General features: G+C 51.0%; 1 protein-coding gene across 3 annotated transcripts in view; it reads left to right on the top strand.

Moving 5' to 3' along the window:
* Positions 1-22,600, top strand: part of GALNT14 (polypeptide N-acetylgalactosaminyltransferase 14) — a 185,174-nt gene that overhangs the window by 140,488 nt on the left and 22,086 nt on the right. For all 3 annotated transcript variants that reach the window (XM_016136072.2, XM_016136073.2, XM_036224747.1), the window contains exons 4-9: positions 5,202-5,269; positions 7,393-7,458; positions 7,618-7,739; positions 13,708-13,795; positions 14,531-14,615; positions 15,789-15,892. In XM_016136072.2, coding sequence (XP_015991558.1) covers positions 5,202-5,269; positions 7,393-7,458; positions 7,618-7,739; positions 13,708-13,795; positions 14,531-14,615; positions 15,789-15,892 — 533 coding nt within the window. The remainder of the gene's footprint in view (positions 1-5,201; positions 5,270-7,392; positions 7,459-7,617; positions 7,740-13,707; positions 13,796-14,530; positions 14,616-15,788; positions 15,893-22,600) is intronic.

Here is a 22,600-nt window from a genome sequence, read left to right as displayed (position 1 = left end):
CAGATGTCATCCTTAATGAACTTCTGTGGGGCAAGGACCGTATCTTCTCCATCTCCTTCCAAAGCTCCCTAAGGCTGAGTTTCTTTATCAAGGAAAAGAAAGTAATCGTACCGACTACATAGAGTTGCTTTGCGTTAATTCAGGTGAAGCACTGAGAACTGTGCCGGCAGAGTAAGCTCTTGATCAGTGTTGGCCATCTCTATATCTGCCCAGCTAGTGAGCTCTCAAAAGAAAAGAGGCTAAAGGGCCCCAGGCTTGGAGTCTGAAGACCTGGGGTCAAGTCCCTACCCTGCCACTCCCTAGCCTTATGACCTTGCACAGGTCACCAACCACATCTATGAAGACAATAATAAAAGTATATTAGATGTTTCAAGTTCTATCACATTTCCTACAATAAACCTTTCTATCAGGAATGTCTGTGACATTACCCTGGGACACTTGGGGGTCACTGTAATTTAATATGGATCCCGCAGTCCCCCCAAGCTTCCCTAACATCATGTTAATATTCTCGAAGGCACTTCAGCTGTTGCCCTCAGACTCATCCCTTTCAGCCTAAGATATATTTTTCCTTCTCTTCCAGCTGCTCCTCAATCTCTTTATAATAGTAATAATGATACTTTATAATAATAATATTAGCATAATATTATGCTGAGCTTTAAGTCTACAGAACACTTCACTTCAGTCGGAGCCTCATCTGGAGCCTGTGAGGTTGGGGTACACATGGTGATGGAGGCCCAGAGCCATGGGCTCGGAAGCGCAAGAGCCAGGACTCAGGTTTCTGACTTCCTGGGTGGAAGTGGGGGCAGCTCGGGGTGTGGCCTCAGCACCTCTGTCCACCAGCCTGATGGAGAACTTCCCCCAAGGCCCTGGTGCCCTGCACTCCAGGAGGGGAGTGGGGCCCATCAACACCATATTTTTCAAAAGGCACCCAGGGAGTACCAGCCTGCACACCAGCTTCTGCTGGGCGCTTTGCTGGAAGACCCCATCGACCTGTTTCCTGCCTTTTAGGAACGTCCCACATAAGCCAGGCCCCAGTCAGACCCAAGTGTGATGCAGGAAAATAATGGAATGGGATCTTCTCCAGGGTATCTTTCATCTTTAACGTTCCAGAATTCTGATGGCTTTGCTGCCAGGCTCTCAAAAGGGGAGGATGCTCAAGGAACTGGAGGAGACTATCTCCCTTCTCCCTTCAACCCAGCACTTGACCAGGCCTTCGCCTCTGTCCATACATGCCCAGGCCCTTTGGCCCCTGAGATCCTGAGTTAGCTGGGGGACAGGGAGCTGTTAAGGTGCACGTGGGGGCACTTGGAGCCAGGCAGAGGCATGCTAGGGTGGGTGATGGGGGGAGGAAGAGAAAATCACAACCTAGATAAATTTAGAGACTTTTCTCACTAAAGGAGAAAAGCCCCCAAGACTAGTTTATCTTTGGTGTTGCAGTGGCCCTGTGTATGTATGAGACCCAGGGCCATCCCCCTCCCCTGGAGCACCCTTCAGCCTGACACCTCCATGGGGGTTCTGGAGCCTGCTCGCGCGGTTGATACTTTATGTCCTGAGTCTTCTTACTGGAGACTTCTTTGTAAAGTCCTAGATTTAGAGGAGCAATTTCTCAGGTTAATGTGGTCAAGAAATTGGGCCCTGGGGCCAGATTTGCCTGCTCTGCCGTGACTAGCCATTGTGACCCTGGGCAAACTCCTTCCCATCTCTGCCTCAGTTTCCTTTTTTGCAAAACAAAAGTTCATGGTAGTAACTCCTTTGCATGATTGTGGAAAAGGGTGAATGAGTTCAGGTAGGTAAAGGCCTTAAAACAGTGCCTGGCACGGAGTGAGCCTGGGCAGGTGGCCGCAGGTTTCATGAGGCGCCTCCAGCTGGGTAGGCAGCAGTGTCCTAAGGCGGTCAGTCTCAGACTTGGGCAGGCACCAGAATGCCCTGGGGAGCTTGTTAAAAATGGTTTCTTGGCCCCCATCCCCAGAAATACTAATTCAGTAAGTCTTGAGTGGAGCCTCAAAATGCATTTCTAACAAGTTCCCAGGTGACGCTGCCGCCGCTGGTTCCGGGATCACTCTTTGAGAACCAATGTCATTATTATCAATACCCAGATTCCAAGAGCAGCTGCTGTGGGCCAGGTACAGTGCTAAGAGGCTCTCGTGCAGCTGAGGAAGCTGTGGTGCTGGGGGCTCGGTGCTCACCGAAGCTCTGCAGCTGGTGAATGGAGGATGGGCCGATACAGAGCCTCCACGCAAGTCGGTCTGGCTCCAGAATGAGTCAACTCGTCAACCAGCTTTGGGTCTTCATTCAGCTGGTACTTAGGGAGCGTTGGATAAACGTTGCCTGCATATAGCACCACGGAGTTCACAAAGCAATTTCAAATACATTTCCTCATTTCATACGCACAAAGGTCTGTGAAGTAGGTCAAGTATTAATATCGCCTGCCTTTACAAGGAAAACGTAATTACAGATGGAAAGGAAAGTAACCCAGTGTCTTCTTCAGGGCTGCACAGCTAGCTCGTAGGTGGTGGAGGCCGCCTGGCCTCCCACACTGCCCACTTTGCCATGCCTGCTGCCTGTCAGGGTGCTCCGTGTGGGTCCCACAGTTAGGGCAGCAGGCAGAAAGCAAACAGTGTAGATGCTACCCGCACGGCTGTCCTCTCTGGCAGAGAGGTGAGCTGTGTATAGGAGAGTCAGTTCTAGAATAATTCCCAGGCTGAGTGTGGCCTGGATATGCCAGTGGGGCGAGCACCCACTCTCATGCCGAAGCTGTGTAAGGAAAGGGCTCCGAACAGCCACGGGTGGGGGTGGGTGTTAAGCAGGGAAGAGCATATGCTCAGCTGGGCCCTGGGGAAAGGGAGGGTTGGCTTTGCTGTCGAGGGACTGGTGAGGTCCTTGCAGAAGAGCTCACGAGGGCGAAGGAGGGAGCCCCGAGGAACCACGGTAGGGATGGCGGGAATAGAAGTGGGGTATGCAGAAGGGAGGGCCCTGGGGGACAGGCCCCCTGGGCTGGCCTTGACCTTTCTCCTTCTTCGACACCCCAGGAACCCAGAGGAACTGCCCAGCTCAGGCCCTCCCAGCAGGGAGCCACTTTCACGGAGCCTCCACCATCACTCCAATTGCTCTGATTAGAGGAGCGAAAACAAGCCAGGTGTTACCGGGGAATGGTCTAATTAGCACTTACTGCTGACGATTTCTTCTTCTTCCTTTTTTTTTTTTTCTTTTTTAAACCCTGGACATTTTTTATTCACTAATCATCTCTCAGTTCAACCAGCACAGAGCCACACACGATTTACCTTTTGATGTTCGCAGAAGAGAACTCTTGAATTTCAAAGAGCCAGCAGGGATTTTGGGGAATCACATGCAGAAGCTGCAGCCTTAATCAAACCTCATTAGAGGGTATTCTTCAAGCAGGTTTTTTCCTCTCTTTCTGCCTCCCTCTCCCCCTCCCTCTCTGATTAGAGGGTGGGTTGTTGGCTCGGAGTTTGTTTTCTCTGGGACCATCAGGTGAGGGTCTCCTCCTACCACCTCCTGCCCCTCCTGGTCCCAACAGTGGGCTCAGGCCTTGGCCTTGGGGTTTCTTCTCCCCCTTACACGCGTGAGCATGGTGAGAATTGAGGCTTCATAAATAAAGGTAGCTCCAGGCAAGGTTCTGCTCTTGGAGAGTCTTCACAGCCTGCTTAGAAAGGTGGCTCACCAGAAACACTCAGAATGGTCCCCCTGAGAGGTGGGTCACACAGACAGCCTCCGCCACCACCCACATGAACCCCGTCCCCAACACACGCAGGGCCATGGGCGCCCTATGGTGGGCAGTATGGCCCGGGATGTTTCTGAGGACCCATGTGGTTTGGGGAGGGCGGGGGATTGGAAGAAGCAGGATCTGGCCATCTCAGTAGGCCCAACACCCAGAGTAAACTGAAACCCAGCCTTGCACTGGGGGTACAGATCCACAGCGCAGGAGGGTAGATGAAGGCAATTCAAAATTCATTAATGATGCACTAAAATAGTAATAATTGCTACCACGTTTCATCATTTAACGCCAGATACCATGCTGAGTGCTTTAGATACATTTTCTCCTTTAATTCTCCCAACAGCCCTGTGAAGAAGGTACTACTGTTGTTATCCCTGTTTTACAGATAGGGACACTTTACTGCAGAGAGCAGTTAAGTAACTTGCCCAAGATTGCACAGCTTGTGGTAAGTAGCTGCTAGACCACAAACTTCTGGAAGGCAGAGCTCACATACGCTTTGTTCCTCATCAGTGCCAAGCACGTAGTAGGAGTGCACTAAAGATCCCTGGAGGATATGGTTATGGGCCAGGGTGCTGTGCTGGACTCTGGCTATACAGAGGTACTCGGCAAGGATATGACCTGCAGCTAGGGACGTAATCATCTAGAGGGACCAGCAAAAGCCAACCCTCAGAATAAGGCAGCAGTGAAAGCCACAGGAAGCCTCAGATACACACTGCTGAGGGATCCCAGAGGAGGAAGCAATTAATTCTCACTAAGTGGATTGGAAAGCTGTTAGAGAGGAAGTGACATTTGAACTGGTCCTTGTGGCAGAGGATGAGCATTTCAAGCCATGTCAGCACCAGGGAACAAGCTCTCAGTTAGAAATGAACAGGAAGTCTCTGGATAATGGCACTGGGCTGGAGGAGGCTGGAAATGGGGGGGCTGGCTCCAGACCATGGAGAGGCCTTGAAGAGCATATGGAGGTTTTGGGGTATAGATAGTGGGAAGCCGATGAGGGGGGTTTTGTCAGCTTATTTGTTTGCATCAGCGAGGAAAATCACACAATCAGATCAGAACTGTGTCTCAGAGAGCTCACTCTGGGGGCCACAGGAGGTCAGCCTGGGCTGGTCGTGGATACTGTAAGAAACCCAGCAAAAGAGGTGGAGCACGTATAAGAGGTGAAAGTGACTCAAGTGACATTTTCGAGTCAAACTACTCAGTTTGGGGCATTGATTTGGTGTGGGGTTTCGGGGAGAGGGAGGGTCATTGTATTTCTGTCTGGGTGCTAGGCGGGTGGCAGTGGCATTCACTAAGAGAAAATAGAGTTCTATCCCAGCAACCCACAGGTGAGCAGTGTGACTGCACAAGCCCTGCAGCTGCTCCGAGTTTTCATTCCTCAAAGGCAATGGTATCTATTTAAAACTTGGTTTAATACATATATTCACAGCTAGAAGTCATAATGATCTTTTCTCTTTCCATCTCACAGCATATTAAACCGCACCCCTATGAATCTGATCCAGGAAATCATCTTAGTGGATGACTTCAGCAATGACCGTAAGGAACATCGCTCCTTTGCTCTGGAGACGCAAATGTCTGTTCTGGCCCCTGGGTAACAGGCAGAGGGAAGCCCATGGGTCTGGGGATGGAGGAAAGCCTAGGTTTGTAGTAGGAACTGGAGTGTCTGTGTGGGACTAAAGAAGGAGATAAACCTTACCTTCTTAAAACAACTTATTGGGTTCTTTGCTATGAGTCTTCGAGGACCTAAGCAGGTAAATTTAGCAGATTCTTGACTGTGTTGGGGTGTGTGTGTGTGTGTGTGTATGGGTGTGTGTGTATGGGTGTACCCATGTATGTTGCTGCCCCCTAACCTACATTCCTGGACATGGGAAGGAAACGGAACCTACAAAGGATTGACCCTGGGACCTGGAGCCTAGAACCAGCTCCATCACAAGAGATTCCCGACTAGGATGCGTGATAACCTGTTAATCTGAGCTGAAGCTAACATACCATCTTCCTTTTATTCCCATGGGAGGACTGGGTAGGGCCCTCTTGGGGATCCCTGGTAGGACATCCCATCACTTGCCCATGACACAGTGAGCAGCTACCTTCCAACCCTGGACCCTGGTGGTCTTCATCCCAACAAAGAGCATAGGTCCCACCCAAATTCATACTCCAAATCCACTTTCCCCAAGAAAAGCATGTAGGTGTTTTCAGACTTCTGTGTGTTCAGCTTGACAGGTACAATAATTGTAGGAGCATCGTTAGAGTTTAAGTATTAACAGTGCTGACAACTCTTTTTGAGAGCCATTGTCCCAGCAGTCTGGATGCAGTTCCAGGAAGTCAGCCACACCCAGGCAGAACCACCTCTTCCCAGTGACGAACCAGGGGAAGCAGGCAAGGGCCACTGGGGACAGCCCCACGTCCCAGGGGAGTGGAATCTGTCCCCACCAGGGCTGGAGGCTGGGTGTAGGAGCCACTGCCTTGCTGGGGTCTGCCACAGGAAGGCTGGAAACCCACACCCGTGACACAGCCTCGGAACCTTGGAAGTAATGCATGAATGAGTCGTGCACCAGGGCCAGAGTAGTAAGATGGGGCCGAGTGCCAAAACTAAGTGATCCGATCTCTCTTCTCTAGTGAGGAAGGGGATGGAGATGGGGAGGCACTGGTCCTGCTGGGAGGTTGCCGGGCACTGAGGCTAGAGAAGGGAATGCTGCCAGATTCACTTAGAAGCAGAACAGCCTGGTGGTTAGAGCATGGGCTCTAAAGCCAGACTGCCCGGCTTCAAATCCTAGACCTGCCACTTACTCTTACTAGCTAAGTATGTTGGGCAAGTCACTGACCTGGATGTGCTTTGGTTTCCTTGACTATAAAATGGAGATGATAATAATGATGATGATAATTAATAATAATAATAATAGATACAGTTTATGTATGTTAACACATTCAAAGGGCTTAGAACAGCACCTGGCCCGGAGAAAGCCTCTGTAGAGTCCAGAGCCAAGCAGAGAAATTAAGGTTGATAAACTGATGAAGCACAACCTGGAACAGTGGGGTCACAATATGGGTTCAGAGCCAAGGGATGGTGAGCCAAAGGGGGCTGCGGAAGCAGGCAAGCTAGGGAATGACGCTGGACAAATGCCGTAGAGGGGCCCCTTGCCCTTCCTGGTACATTTCCCTTGGGTAGAGTTGGACCAGCTCCATGTGGTGGAAGGCGCTCTGGGCGGACCCCTTAACAAATAAGGTCTCCTGTATTAGGAGGCCATGGTCTGAAAGGAAACTCCCAAATTCATTTCATCCATTCTCTGGCCTCCCTGCAGTTTTTTCCATATCCCATTGGAGTGAACAAGACTCTTATCTCATGCTTTGAATGATCTGTAGAAAAAGAGAACTGTCCCCAGGTGACAAGGCCAAGAATTCCCATCTGGAAGTGTTTTTAGCAAGTATGCAGGTGCCACTGTGTGGCTGACCTGCTCAAAGAGGCCCCCTTGAGCCACTTCGCACAGACTGAGCCACGTCGTATATTGACAGCCCCGATCAGTGTGCTCTTCCCAAAGGTCACAAGCACCCTGGAGTCAAGATGGGACTCTGCATTTGGGAGTGGGGACAGCTGGCCGGGCTGCCTTACCTACTTTTCAGGTCCCCAGGAGCTCACTTCACAAAACCGTTTATTTTTGCAGCTGATGACTGCAAAGAGCTCATCAAGTTGCCCAAGGTGAAATGCTTACGAAACAACCAGCGGCAAGGTGGGTCTGTGCAGCTGGGCGGGACCTGGGGGGGAGGGGCTATTGGTGTTGCGCGTGTGCGTGTCGGGGGTGTGTAGGGAAAGCTGCGTGCCTTCTCCATGGGCTTGCTGGAAGAGGGAGCGACAGGAACGCCCACTTGGCCGTTTGTCCCCGATGCAGGCCTGGTCCGGTCCCGGATGCGGGGCGCAGATGTTGCCCGGGGCACCACTCTGACTTTCCTGGATAGCCACTGTGAGGTGAACCGGGACTGGCTCCAGCCGCTGCTGCACAGGGTCAAAGAGGTGAGCGCGGCCAGACCGACCAACGAGCGAGCGGAGGGATTCCGTGCCCCCACTGCCTCCAGACTCTCCCAAGCTCAGTGCTTCACATATGTCCCCGGTCCATCTGGGAGGTGGACGGGACAGATTGCTGTCCCTGTTTTAGAGTTGGGAGGGCTCATACACTAAATGCTGTTTAGAAAAATTCCTTCTCCCCTGTTTTTGACATAATCTAGAAAAAGAGGTCTGGATTGAGAAATGATAGTTATGAACAGACCATTAAGTCGAGGTGTTTTGCCTGGCCCCGGAGGCCCTTCCAAATCCTCCCGCCCTCGGGCTCAGTCAGCAGCCACAGTGTGCCACCTCCCCCATCTCAGGCTCTAGAAAAGCTGAGCCGCTCCTTCTCCCCAGCCATGCTCCACCTTCCCACTGCTCCACCTCTGACCGAGCCCCTTCTGTCCCTGGATGCCCTGCCCCTTCCCTCCACAAGCCCCCTTGCTCTTCAGGGCTTTGCCCACGTCTCCTCTCCTCCGACAAGTCTTTCCTGGCTGCCCGGCCAGCTGGGGTCACTCCAGCTGGGATCACTCCTGGCAAGAATTGCTCACTGGCCCTGTAGTTTCCTTTTCTGGATTTAGTTCTCTGTCTCCCAGAATAGACTGCAGCCCCTGGGAACACCAATCACTTCCTTGTGGTCACCCTGCCTATTCAGTGTTCAGAAATGATCATTAGAAACCAGATGCAGTGGGGACGTGATAAGATGCAACGGGAGTAAAGCAGGCTCACTTCCTGTCCCTAAATTAACAGACGCTTACTGAGCACCTATTTTGGGTGAAGTTGCGAGGGAGAGAGATCCTGTCTTAGGCACACACCCTGCTTGGTTCCTCAACCCGAAGCACTCAGGGCCTTATGTTTAGGGTTTTTATGGAGCTGTGACCGCAGGGGTGATCTGTTATGTAGGCATGGTTGATTGAATCATTGGCCTTTGATGCTCGAACCCTTTTTCCAGTGTCTCAATCCTCCCTGAGGTGGGGGGAGGAGGACTCGCAGAGGAGGTAAGGGGGACAGGGGTTGGGGGGTGGGAAGTTCCAGCCGTCTAATGATGAGAGTTGGCTCCTCTGACAAGAAGCCCTCATCCTCCTAGAGCCCCTCATTAGCATAAACTCAAGTAAAAGAGGCTTATGAATAACAAGAGATGCTCTTCTCACCCCTCCTCCCCCATTCACTCAGGGACTTAGAAGGGTTTAGTAGCTCTGTTCCATGAACCAGGGACAAAGGCCAAATATGTATTTACTATATCACGGCATCACAGCATACACCACATTTCGTTAATCTGTTCATCTGCTGATGGACATTTGGGTTGTTTCAAACCACTTTTTTACTATTGCGAATAGTGCTGCGGCAAATTTCCCGTGTAAGTTGTTTGACTCTCTGCTTCCGATTCTTTGGGGTATGTACCAAGGAGTGGAATTGCCGGATGGTGTGATAATTCGGTGTTTGACCTATAGGAACCCCCAGGCTGCGATGTCCCTGCAGCATGCGTTAAGGGAGCTTTGCTTTCCTCAGACAAAGTTAATGAACTTGCCGGGCCCTTTCTTTCCATTCCCAGGGCGCTGAGTCCATCTCAGGATGCTCCTGTTTTCTGCATTGGTGGCCAGCCTTACCTGCAAGCCGGGGGAAGCCCTCATTTCCTCCTTCCTGTCTGTGAGCGCTGCCTGCTGCCCAGCCCAGTGGCCCTCCTCTGGGAGTCGTTCATTCCTGCCATCTAGCTCAGCCTCCCCGGCCAAGTTTCTGGTCCCCACCACTGTCAGGCCTAAAGCTTTCATAGCAGAGGGTTGGTCAGACCAAGTCCCACTCTGCCCCTACAGCTTTTCACCAAACCCTGACTCTCGACAGCTGCATGGTTTCCACTGAGAAATCCCTTTCAGGATAAGGAGTGTGGGCGAGTGTCAACCTGTGTTTCCACATGTCTTTGTATGTCTTTGTCTTGTCTTGGAGTAAAACGTGATTTGATCTTGTAAGCGTAAGTGGAAAATTTAAGCTGTAATTGGGGTTTGGGATTTTCAAAAATAGAAAAAGATAAGAAAGGGGCTGGTGTCGAGCTGTCAGAAGCTGTCCTCGACTGATATTTTCCACATGGAAAATCTCGATGTCCCTTTTCCCCCCTCAATTACATGGTGCTTGAAACGAGTCCCGAGTTCATTTGTTTGTTTGTTTAACATAGGCTGCTTTTTTCCCCCCTCTTTATCTACATATTTCCTTACTAGAAAAAAAAGATTTTAAGAAATTTCAATCCCTGTAGCATTTGGTAAATCGATATAAATAATGGCTTCCATATGTTTCCGAGGCCTTTCCCATGCTTTCCTCTCTCGTTCCTTCCAAAAGCCCTGTTAGGAAGGCAGGATAGCTTTGCCAGTACTAACTTGTCCTCACTTCACAGATGAAGAGGCAGAGGGGTGATCCTCGGTGTGCGCTGATCTGCTTAAGGTCACGCGTATTCTAGGTGGCAGAACCGGAACAGGAACTCTGGCCTCTTGTTACAGCGTCACCTCTCTGAGGACCCCCTCCTGCCCCCATCCTCCTTAGCTTAGAGACCCCATCCTAAAACCCTCCTCACCTTTCCACCATCTTCCCTGACCTGCAAGGTGGGCCGCGAGGTCTTACTCATCTTTTGTACCTGCCACAACTCCTAAACCACAGTAGTGCTCAGTAATGCTGGTCAGTGACGTGAGCGAGTGTCCCTGGGAGTTTTTTGACTGTCCATTGACAATGCGGTTTTAAGAGTATGAACGGGGGGAGAAGTGAAAGTTATGACTACAGGGGTGATTGCTGGCCATTGGCCCCCAGCGTAGGGGGCGGGCCGCGGGGGCCTTGGGCTTGGATTTGTAGGGTGTGAGGCGAGGGAGAAGGGGTGTAGTCCAGATCTGCCAGGGATTCCACCAGCTGCTTGCCTGACCTACCCGTGGGCCCAGCCTCCTGGGGCATGCAGGTGGGGACCTCTGAAGGGTCTGGATATCTTTATGGAGAGTCCTTCATCCCTTAAGCCTACAGGGGGAGAGGCCATCTTGCTCAGCTGTAATTGATCCACCTGCTTTGCTGCCAGCCATTGACACGATGTCCTCAGTGGGAGTAAATAGATGGCCTCTTTTAGCCAGCACTGATTGAACACCTGCTGCCCACCAGGCTCTGGGCTGGGGCTGAGGGATCCAACAGTGGAGCAGATACTGACCCCCCTCCCAGGGTCGCTCAGAGAGATTTGTGTTCTGGCTCTGATGGGTCATTTATAAAGTCTCCTGCCAGCCCCTTTTCAAGGTTATGGCTCCACATAGCACTTAGCCTCAGACATCTCTTACTACCTATCTGGTCTCCTTGACTCCAAGGAGACACCGTCACCAAGTTGTGACAGGAATAATAGGACAGAAATCCTTTGAATTTATAGGAAAAGTATACCAGAGCTTGTCACAGCCCTGGAGGCAGAGAACCCATGGGTGGTGTCATGGGGAAATGTGGATGAGGCAGGCAACCAGGATTTTACATTGCATTTTGGTTTCCAAGTATTGAAAATATATTTTTTTAAAAAAAACAAGATTGAAGTTTAGGGGTCCCCAAGACCACCCTCAGGTTTAGTAATTCACTAGGAAGACTCAAAACTTAACAAAGCTGTTATTATACTCATGGTTACTGTTTGTTATAATGAAAAGATACAGATTAAATTCAACAACAGAAAACGGTACACAGAGAGTTCCGGGCACGCACGAGCTGCCAGCTGTCCTCTTCCCATGGCGTTACATGGATAGCACTTACTTCTTCTAACAAGGATGTGTGGCATTGTGCATAGAATACTGCAAAACAGAGAAACCCGCCTGAGCCTTGGTGTCTAGAGTATTTATTGGGGGTTGGTCACATGCACATGGCTGACCACTCCCATGATGATCCACCCCTCTGGAGGTCAAGTTGAGCTGGTACTACACCGCCAAGGCCCTCACCCAAAATCACATTGTTAGCGTGGATGATCGGGTATAGCCCAAAGCTCTCAGGTAAACAGAGGTGTCCTTACATCCATGACATTTCAGGGGCTCAGACATTACCTCAGAGGGGCTGGGCAGGGGTCAGATAGCTTTGTGTGCAGTTAATCCTTTGCTGCACAAGGGTCTATGCGGTGAAGCTGCAGAGGCTCAGAACCGTAGCCAGCAGAGGCAAAACGAGGACTTTCTCCGACCTGCAGAAGGTCAGTGTCTCTGAACTTCTGGGAACAGTTCAGAAATCAAGTCGCAAGAATGTTTTTGAGGAGTGTGTCTGTGTAGGTACCAGTGTGGGTGGCTCTGTGTGTGTGTGTGTGTGTGTGTGTGTGTGTGTGTGTGTGTGTGTGTAGTATGTACACACACACAGATGCATGATGACAGTGGCCGGGAAGGAGCCCGGAGAACTGTGGCAGCTGGGCAGGTGCTGTGTTGACTGCGAAGGCGGCATCTGTGCGTATCCCAAAGGTGGAAGTAATGCATTCAAAATGAGCATTTGTTTCCACATGGGCCAGTTGGCTTCAGAGGTACCTTGTCACTGTCAGGCTGAGTCACACATGGAGGCTGAGGGGCCAGATTAAATCTGCGAACGTAAAAGCAGGCACTCACTGAATCCGAGCTTAAAATAAGAAGACAGTCTCATCTGGAGGAGAGATCGAACCAGGAAATCAAATGGCTGCAAGAGAAACAGAAGTTGCTGCCAGGGCCGGCCAGGGGTGCTGGGTGCAGAAGATGGGAGAATGGTCTTGTCCGGTTCTCCCTGGCTGCTGGATTCCATTTAGCTATCAACTCTCAGTGTGCACAGCTAGTTCGCACTGCCCACGGGGCTGATTCCCCTTTCTGCACACCTGGTACAGGGGTGGGTGTTCACTCAGAATGTGCAAACATTTAGAAAATATATACGCTGTCTGGCAGATTTTGAAAATGACCCCTGGATGGCTTCGATGCCCCTGGACAGGGTGGCCTGGGGGAAGTAACAAGCAATGAGGCTGGAAAGCTAGTTCCAGGCTTGTTTTCGCTGGGCTCGGATGCCAGGCTAAGGAATATGACCTTATTTTCCAGGCCATTCAGGTCTTTAGCTGTTGAGCTGCAGAGTGAGATTTGCACCTGGGGAAAACAACTTTGTCAGCCACCTGTAGAATAAAAGGGGAAGGGTCAGATGGGCCAGGTGTGAGAGGATGAAGGAAAGGCAGAGTTCATTCCGAAGAGTGGGTTTTAGAGCTGGAATGAGCAGGATTGATCCCACCGATGAGCAGAGATGAAGCGTCTTAATTTAGTGCTGGGGAGGAGGGAGGGTACAAGATGATTCAGTTAATAGGGAGCCAAAGGGAAGGAGCACGTCTGGGGAGAAGGTGATGAAGCCGCTGCTGAGGGCTGTGTGAGATCCACATGGAGCCGGCCACTGGCATGCCGGGTCCGAATGTGGACGCGAGGAGGGAAGTCAGGGCCAGAGGTGCAGATCTGTGAATGTCCCAGGTGATACCAGAAGCTAGGAATCTCTGAAAATGTCTTCTTCGATTTGCCTATAAACATAAGCATAGAATGAAAGTATATGGCAATTCCAGGAGGTTCCCACTGTGGCTGTGCGGCTTTGCTTCTTGAGGCTGCAGGCTGCCTTTGGTGAAGGGACTCCCAGAGCTCCCTCCTCCTTCCTGACGTCCCCTTTCTTAGTGGGCAGCGTTCTGCAGCCAGCCTCGCTGTGTCTCTGCCATGCTTAGATGGCCACTGTGGCTGGGGAGGCACGTGGGAGTCAGGGACAGGCCGTTAGCGTTTTAGACATGGGAACTAGAAATGTCACAGCGTCCAGTGCCCTATATTATAGATGAGAAAACTGAGGCACAGGGAGGAAATTGCTTGGTCAAGGTCCCAAAACCAGTCACTGGCACTGCCAAGGGGAGGCCCTAGCAAGCTCCCTGAGGCCTGGCCTGACTCCATGACACCACCGCACAGTGAGCATGGGGTATGTCGTTCGACAGGACTACACGCGGGTGGTGTGCCCTGTGATCGATATCATTAACCTGGACACCTTCAGCTACATCGAGTCTGCCACGGAGCTCAGAGGTGGTGAGTGGGGCCAACACCTTCTCCCCATCAGGACTTTCTTTTTCTCCTAATCATTGCCGTCGAGGGGGACAGTGAGGAAAAGTCTCCTAGTGATCTGTCTAGAACGTCCAGCCTCGTATCTGGTAACATCGGTAGCTACCTTATGGCCCTTACCACTGGGACTGTGAGCGGAAGGGCCAGGAGACTGGGCAGCTTGTTCCCAGCACCCAGAGCTCTGGCTCCGGCACATGGCTCACACCAGGGCCAGACACTGTGAGGGAAGCAAGGTGCCCCCGGCCTCGGGGGCCTGAATTGTTCTGGCACCTCATCATGGGGCACCACCCTGTCCCCAAGGCCCACCATGCTCTCTGTGCCACCCCAAGACCAATTTTCGGTGACTCAGCCCCCTCACAAACCTGCTTACACCTTCCCAAGGCGCCTAGCCACAGGCCAAGTCTGTAGCTGTCCATCTTGTCTCCCCTGGGCTCTGTCATATCTGACATGAATTTTGCTCCTCCCCCCTTTAGTCCTAACTATACCCAGCAGAGAAGGCTCAGAAATGCAGTAGGAGGTAGAAACAGAAAAGGAAGCTGGGAAAGGGAAAACAGGCAAGGCAGCCCCGCTGCGGACCCGCCTGGGCAAGACTTGCCCCGCTTGGGACCAGCTTCCCCAGGAAACTGGTCTGTTCACGAACTCCTAGAAGAGGGACAGGCACATGCGAGGGACCACGTCGACTGAGCGGGCGCTGTGTTTTAGGGTTTGACTGGAGCCTCCACTTCCAATGGGAGCAGCTCTCCTCAGATCAGAAGGCTCGGCGCCTGGACCCCACGGAGCCCATTAGGTAAGTCAGAGCAAGGGCAGGTGGGCAGATTCACTCCCACTTGGTCCTTCCCGCTGTCACGTGGTGTAGGGCAGCATGCCACATAGATGCTCGACGGGGAGATGTTAACGGGCAGAGGCCAAGAGAGCCCTTTGCCAGGCTAGTGCCACTTTGGCTCTCATTTTAAGAGGTTATTGTCCTCATGGACACTTCTACTAAGGGGATGGGGCCCTGGTGGAGACCTGCGCTGAGGACTTGCCCACTGTCGTCACCCACACACATGCCTTGATGTACTCGTGCTTCCTGCTAAACCTTGGAGAGGCCCAGATGGTCCCGTTTGAGCCTCTGACGAGAAAAGATGGTCCCTGAGGAGCAGAGCCCCCAGGTCTTGGATGTCAGAGTTTAGCCCAGGGGTTGAGTCTCAGGCCATCGCAGTAAGTCATTGGAGGCCGATATCAAGGCATGGCTGCGCTGCTTATTAACAAACACATCCGCTCTATTCTGAGAGAGAACGTGACAGTGACGTCAGCTCTGGGCTGCTTTTGCACCGCTGTAGATGGCTTTGTCCTGATCGACATTCTCTCTTCTAGCCCCCATTACGACCACCCTAATGATGTCATTTTAACTCAATTACTTCTATAAAGACCCCTCTCCAAATAAGGTCGCATTCTGAGGTGCTGAGGGTCAGGACCCCAACATTTTCGGGAGATATAACCTATAACAGTGGGGTGAAAAGAGAAAAAACAGAGAGCCCAGTCTCATGAAACAGATGTGCTGTTAACAGGTGCCCCCTCAGCCCTTCTTCTCTGCCTGATCCGTGGCCCTCTGCCCCTGCTCCAATAGTGAGCTTTTAAGAGAGCCAGGCTGGGCAGGCCTGTGGGGGTGGCCAGTGCAGACTCCCCAGGCCCTCAGAGCAGCTGGGGTTCTGAGCCACTCTGGCCCCTGCTACAGGAGGTGTGCTGTTGAGTGAATTAGTCTGTCTGCAAGGCCAGGAGATTTCCAATCAAAGGGGAAGACCCTGTGATTGGAAAGCACATTTGTATTGTAGGTAAGTTGTAAAATGTATTGGCCTTGCTGAAGAGATGCAGAAATGGTAGGGAAATGACCTTGAGTTCCAGACCACTAGGGCAGAAGAATGAGGCAGTGGTACCCTTCCCATAACCCGTCTTCCCTCTTCTCCTTTCAAATGCATAGGACTCCAATCATAGCTGGAGGGCTCTTCGTGATGGACAAATCCTGGTTTGATTTCCTGGGAAAATATGACATGGACATGGACATCTGGGGTGGAGAGAACTTCGGTGAGTTACTGTCTCTGCAAGCTGGGGCCGCAGTAGGAATGTCATGTCCTTAGACCACGTGTGCCTGGGAAGAAGGTATTGGAATGGAGACTAAGTTATTCCTTTGGGGGAAGACCAGGCTCTGGGTACTGGGAGGGTAGAGGCAACCAGGGAATTGCTCCTTGGGACCAAGTGGATGCTCAGGACCAGGAAAACCCCTCAAAGGGACGCTGAGAAAAAAAGCCAGGAAGACCGAGGAGGAACACCAAGTCGGAGGGCTGGAGGTGGGCGTGAGCGAGGAGCACTGAACTTGGGAATTTGGAGTTGCAATGAGACTGGGGATAAAGAGAATGAGGAACAGGATTGACGGCGACACTGGTAACATCTAGATCACATCTCTTGGCTGCTCCGTGCATATTAGCACTCAGCACTGGGTTAACGAGGAGGGTCTGGGGTGGCTGCTGTGGAAGCCCTGGCGATATCGTGGCTTTATCTTTTAGTGCAGAGAAAAGGGTAGAGGTGGAGGAAATGGGTTACAAGTTGCAAAACTGTACAAACAGGAGGGCCAGGTGAGGCCACACTGATGTAGGGCTGCAGTTTGCAGAAAGAGCAGCCAGAGACCCCTTTCATTTGGCTGAGGACACCGTGTGACCCTCCAGTTTCCTCGTATATTCAAAGCATTACTCGGGGATGCTTGTTGGGGTTGTCGTGAAATTCCATCGAGGTAAGTCTGTAAAAATCCTAACACTTTACGAGCATAGGAAATGTTAGCTGCCCCTTTCAGCAGGTGAGGCCTAACAGATGACTAGAATACTAGCTGCGCACATGGGTCCGTTTTGTTCACAGCTGTCTCCAGTGCTCAGTAACTCTTTGTTGAATAAGCCACAGTTAAGGAAGAGAAAGAGCCCCCCAGTACTGGAGCCCCTTCCCCTCTCGGCGCAAGGAAGCGTGTGCGGCACAGGCTCCCAGAGCAGGGGCTCAGGCCAGGAGAATGATCCATGGGGCTCAGCCTGGCATTTAGCAGTAATCCCGTGCCTCGTTCTCTGCCATTGTTTTCTCCTGCTCCTGCCTCCAGAGTGTTTTATGGCTTTCTTCCTCAGTCACTAAGAGTTATTTCCTGGAAATTTATGGCTGCTGGCCTGACCCGCAGCATCTGTTCTCCCAAACTGGGCAGTGTAGAGAAATCCATCAGAAAAGTCTGTCTGCTGCCATACGGGGGGCTGGATTAGAAGCATTCAAACAAAGCAAAAAACCCCAACACCCACAAACCAAACTAAGTCCCTTCCTGGTCCCCGTCCTGAACCACGAAGGGGCCTTGGCTGTGGTTTTGAGGTCGGCTCTGCCCGCACCAGCCCGGGAGGATTTGCAGTAAGGTATGCTCTTGGCGTTCTCAATGGGGACCAGATTTCTCTCTTTCCGCGCAGAGCCAGTCGGATGCCATGATGATCACAGCCCCTCTCATGATCCTTAGGGATGAGCTGCTCTAGCCTATCTTTCTGGCCACTAAGTGAATCCCTTCTGTAACACTTTCAATAGACAGCAGTCATCCAGTGTCTGCCCAGATGCTACTTACAGTGATGTGTTCACTGGCTCACAACTTGGCATGTTCTCCTGAGGACTTTTGTGTTGCAGTATTAGTAAATTCTTCTAAGTCGAAGCCCATTTCTCTCCAGCTTTTGTCTGTCAGAGTTTGTTGTGCCCTTTTGAACCTTATGAAGTGAGTACATTCCTTCTTCCACAGGCAGCCACATTTGGACTTAGGCAGCACATTATTTTTAATGATGGCACATTCTGGTCCAACCTACCAGTACCTTCTCTTTACAGCAATGTTGACGCACATCTGCTCAAATCAAGTGGCCGCCTCACCTCGTCAGCTAACAAGTGCTGAGTTGAATAGGGAAGTAGGGAGGGGCTTCCGCAGAGGTGTGGGAGAGATGTTTTATAATCCATTGCAAAATTTTTAAACCGCAAAAAAAGCCCCACAGACAGCTGTAACAGGAAGCACTTGGTTTTCTCCCATCCCGATATTCTATAATGTTATAGCCAGCTTCTAGCACTTTGAAAGCCATTTCTGGATTTTTTTTTCCCCCTTAGCATTTTATATTGCCAGAAAATGCAGTGCTTTTGCGATGGTAGACGTACCATGTGGCTAGCACCAGTTCTGTGGGTGAGGACAGTTCGGCACCTGAGCTCGTGAAAGTCAGAATTTGGAAGAGTCCATGCAGGGTGGGGTGATGATCAGGGGTTTGGGGGGGTTGCAGAGCGATGCTTCGGCTGCAAAGGAGGGAACGATGCTGTGAGGCGTAGGGGGAAAGCAGTGCGTCACAGTGAAGGAGTTTCTGCTCCAGGGTGTGGCAAGAGGGGCCTCCCCACACCCCAACTCACCAAGTCCTGAAGATCTACTCCCCTCAGCACTGCTTACATCTTTTCCCCTCTCTTCATCCTCAATGCCCTCCAGAATGGTCCTCCACCTCTGTTCTACTCCTGCAGAGCCGTCCTCTCGCACTCCTGCAGAAGTGCTCTCTCTGGAATGCACATCTCTCCCTCCCTCCCAGGCCCGGCAGCCTCCAGTGGCCGCTTCTTATCCTGAGGACAAGGCCCATGCTCCTCAGCTGGGTCCCTTCTTGGCCTTGTCCACCTCTCCAGCCTTCAGTCCAGAGGCACTGCCCAGATGTATCCAGACTCCAACGACCTAGTCCCAGTTCTCCACCAAACTGAGGAACACAGCTTTGGGGCTGCCTCTCCTGGGACTTGGACACCTTCCCTGCCCACTCTGTTTAGCACCCCTCCCTCACTCTATGCCCCTCAGCACCCGGCTCCCCTCTTTACCCTGACACAGAGCCCTCTCATGTGCTTGTATTTATTCATCCGTGCCTGCCATCCTGCCTCCTACTAAACTTGGAGCAATGCAAGTTCATCCAACTTCTTGTCCTCAAGACCAGGAATGGCGGAAATTGCTCTCTGTGTTTAAAAGCAAGAGACAGACGGGGAAGGGGAGTCCTGATGGGAAGGGCAGCATGTCTCCAACCTATGAGGCTCCATTTAAAACAGATCTCAGTGCACTAAATGGAGCTCATGGAAACGAATAACGACAGCAGCTAAAGATGTCTCTCTAAAAAGTGGGATTTCTGTACGTTCCAGGTGGTTTGGCTGTTTTGTATCGATTGTGTTTCACGGCACAAAAATCCATGAGATTATTGGAAAAGGCTCTGGCCAGGGTGACCAAGCTGGTCCTCAGTGACATGCTGCTCCTGCCCACACCGTCTCGCTTTCATCTGCTGGAAGCAGCCACAGCTGCCATGTGAAAGTCTACCCCCCCACCCCACACACTCACCCAACCTGATCCCGGTACCCCGCCCTGGCCCCCCACCCCCGCCCCGTTCCCGCAAAGTGTTTCTAACATGAGCTGAATAGTTTTGGTAATTACATCTGCAGTTCAGCATAGGAACAGGCTTTAGGGAAATGTGGCTTTTAGCCTTTTTTTTTTTTAAGTTGTTTTGCATTAAAATTGCATGCTTAAACTTCAATTTGCATAACACAGGACACCTAATATATCTGATACATCTACTCATTTCCAGCTGCATCTCACTTTTAGCTTTTGGTTTAGAGATAAAAGGAAGCTCTTGCCCAGGGAGAAGTGTGTGTGTGTGTGTGTGTGTGTGTGTGTGTGTGTGTGTGTGTATAGTTGGGGGAGGAAGGGTAGGGGGTGCTTTTTTTTAAAAAAAAAAAAAAAAGGAGGCCTTAGCATATATATAAAGGGTGAGCGTGGGATTTCTGGATTTAGAATGGGGGGGTTTCTAAAGCATCGCAAATGTGAAAGACAGTGCTGAGGAAAGAGGAGAGGTGAGGCCCAGAGAGGAGCCACCACTACCACCAGAGTGCAGGCGGGGACATCAGGCTGTGTCAGGCCGGTCACAGGCGCACGTGTGTAGGAACGTGGGCTGTGGAATTCTCAGGCCTGAGTTTGAATCCTGTTGTCATTAGCGCTGTGTGTCCTTGTAATGATTACTTCGTATCACTGAGCCTGTTTGCAAGTCTTTAAAGTGGAGACTGACTCCTGTGGTAGGGAGAATGGCCTTCCCCCAGAGATATCCACCCCTGATCCCGTGTTAAAAGAAAAAGTGATTCTGAGACCTATTAATATGGTAAGGAAGACTATTCAGGACTATCACAAAGAGTGTCAAGACTATAGCAATAGAGGCAGGAGACAGGGCTCAACTCTAAATACAGCAAGAGCAAGAGGGGCTTTAGAGCCAATGGACAGGGTCGGGGGTCAGTGGATGGAAATTACTAAGAGGGGAACATCAAGGGTGGGTGGGGAGCGGGGAGGATTCTTACTAAACTGATGTAAGGATTCTTACCTGGGTAATCAGATATCAGGGGTGGGGGATTCTCTCTAACTTGGCTCAGCAGAATTCTTGCTACAACTGGCTAATGTAGTCCCGACGAGGACAGGGGCCAAGGTCAAAGCCTCATTGAGAAGAGGACTTACAGGAGCCTGACTAAAGTTTGGTCAAGAACATCGTATCAGCTAGTACCTGTCAGGATGTTACCTTACGTGGTAAAAGGGACTGCAGATGTGATTAAGACCACTGATTGTGTTGACCCTGGATTATCTGGGGGTAGGGGGAAGTCTAGTCATGGGAAGCAGAGAACTCTCTCCAGCTGGAGATGGAAGAGACGAACAGAAGGAGGAGCCAGAGAAACCAGCAGGGCGAGAGGGGCTGGCCAGCTGCTGCTGGCTTGAAGATGGAGCAGGCAGCGTGGAAGTAGCCGAGGGAGGCTCCTGTCCTACAGCCAGCAAAGAAAAGGGACCCTCAGCCCCACAACCGTGAGGAACTCAGTTCTGCAAACAACCTCCATGAGCTCATAAGTGGGTTCCTCTTTACAGCCCCCAAAAAGGAACAGGATCCTGCTGACACCTTGCATTGCGCCTTGGGAGGCCTTTCGAAGGGGCCCAACCAAACCCACGCACTAGGTTAGGGTGGTAATGTATTATGGCAGCAATAGAAATGATTACCCTGCCATATCGCAGCGCTGCTGTGAAGACTAATTAGATAATGTGCACTGCCTCTGCTTCCCCGTCAGGCTCCACGCGAGCCACGATTGTTAGAGGAGCATCGTGCCAGACCTGCTGGAATCGTTTATCTTTCCAGCTTTATCTTTCACCCTCACCCTTTCCATGCTTGAGGGCTCAAGATGAGAGAAATGGCCTCGTCTGAGAAGAGCATCCAAGTCTGATGACAAGTCATCTTCTCCCCTAAGATGGAGAACAAAGATAAAGCAGCCACTGCTCTGTTTCTTGTCTGGGCTGCTTGCTGATGCCCCATGTCCAGAAGAGATCCATTTAGGTCATCCTCTTCCACTGGGAATATGGAAAGAGAAAGGGTGCCATATGACATTCACCGTTATATGGCCCTTGGTGGCCGTGATGTGACTGCAGTTACTATTTGTTTGGAAGTCGGGGGCCTGAATGCGGCCGCGATTGTCTCAGATGGTCTGAAGCACAGTTTTGCTCACAGATTCAAAGCTGTTTTTACAGACCAATAAGATGATCTCTACTGGAGTCCATGTACTCATTAAAAAATAATAATGAAGCTTCCTGGCCCAGGAGGCCCCGAGAACATAGAGATTCCTGAAAGGGAAGGTCTCTGTCACCACATTCATATGTGTGGACTTATGAGTAAAAATAGCTGGGCGAGTGTCTCTTTCTGCCCACCACTGTCCGGTCCACCCCCTTTGTTCTCAATAGGTTTCAACTTGGCCAAAGGTAGACCGGATGATGCTATTGTATATACAATAGATGTCTGTATACAATGTGTATGGCTTCGTTTAAAAGAAGGACCACTGTATTCAGTGGAGCCTGTGTCTAATGTTCCTTTTGCCTTTTCTTAGAAACTAGGCTATAAAATAAAATTAGAACCTGGGCCAGTGTGGCTGAGCTTATGAATAGCTGTGGTTTAGTTCCTAGGAAGAAAGTTGTCCCCTGCCCCTAATTCCTGCCCACGACTGTCGTGGGCTTGTCAGGTAGACCTTGATTCTGGCAAAGCGTGGGGGGTTCTGAGTGCTGGTAAAACAACTGATGGATTGATGAGGAGATAGAAAGAAAGAGGTGAGAATGGAGGGTGGGAAGGAGAATTTGCTTGCAGATGTTAATCTGAAGTTTAAAGAAATTAAGAAGATAACAGTGCTCCTAATAAGGATAGGAAAATTACTCATCTCCCTGCCTGGAATTCAAAGTGGATTTGGGTCTGTGTGATATTCATCACCAGGGAGATTGTTCGGATGCTGACTCTGTGAGAACCCTCTAGAAACTCCCGACAGTGTCTTTTTTTTTTTCCTACGTTGTCTTTTTGGTTTTTCCTCCTTTAAGTAAGAAAATGACGACTTTGCAGGACCTGTAGACCTGGAGAGCGAGGCCCTAGGCTGTGCCTGGGAAGCCCACTGCCTCATGCCTCACACCTTGTCTGCAGCAAGTCAGATGTCGGAGCCCCCACTGCCTGCGGCTGTAGGATTACAAGTCTGTCCCAAAGGCTTCAGCAGATATCTGAGAATCCCTGGGCCTGGCTTGCAGTCCTGAGAGGATACACACACATCATTTTCTTGAAGTCAGTGGTGTTGGTAAGGGTAGGATGACTCCATGTCCTAGGTTTCAAATATTCCACACGATAGTACCTGTAAATCATTACGCTAATCTGAACCCTCCAGGCGGCATCACCCAGACTGCCC

This window comes from Rousettus aegyptiacus, unplaced genomic scaffold, assembly GCF_014176215.1.
Source record: "Rousettus aegyptiacus isolate mRouAeg1 unplaced genomic scaffold, mRouAeg1.p scaffold_m13_p_7, whole genome shotgun sequence".
Classification (NCBI taxonomy): Eukaryota; Metazoa; Chordata; class Mammalia; order Chiroptera; family Pteropodidae; genus Rousettus; species Rousettus aegyptiacus.
This window is presented reverse-complemented; position numbering and strand designations above follow the sequence as displayed.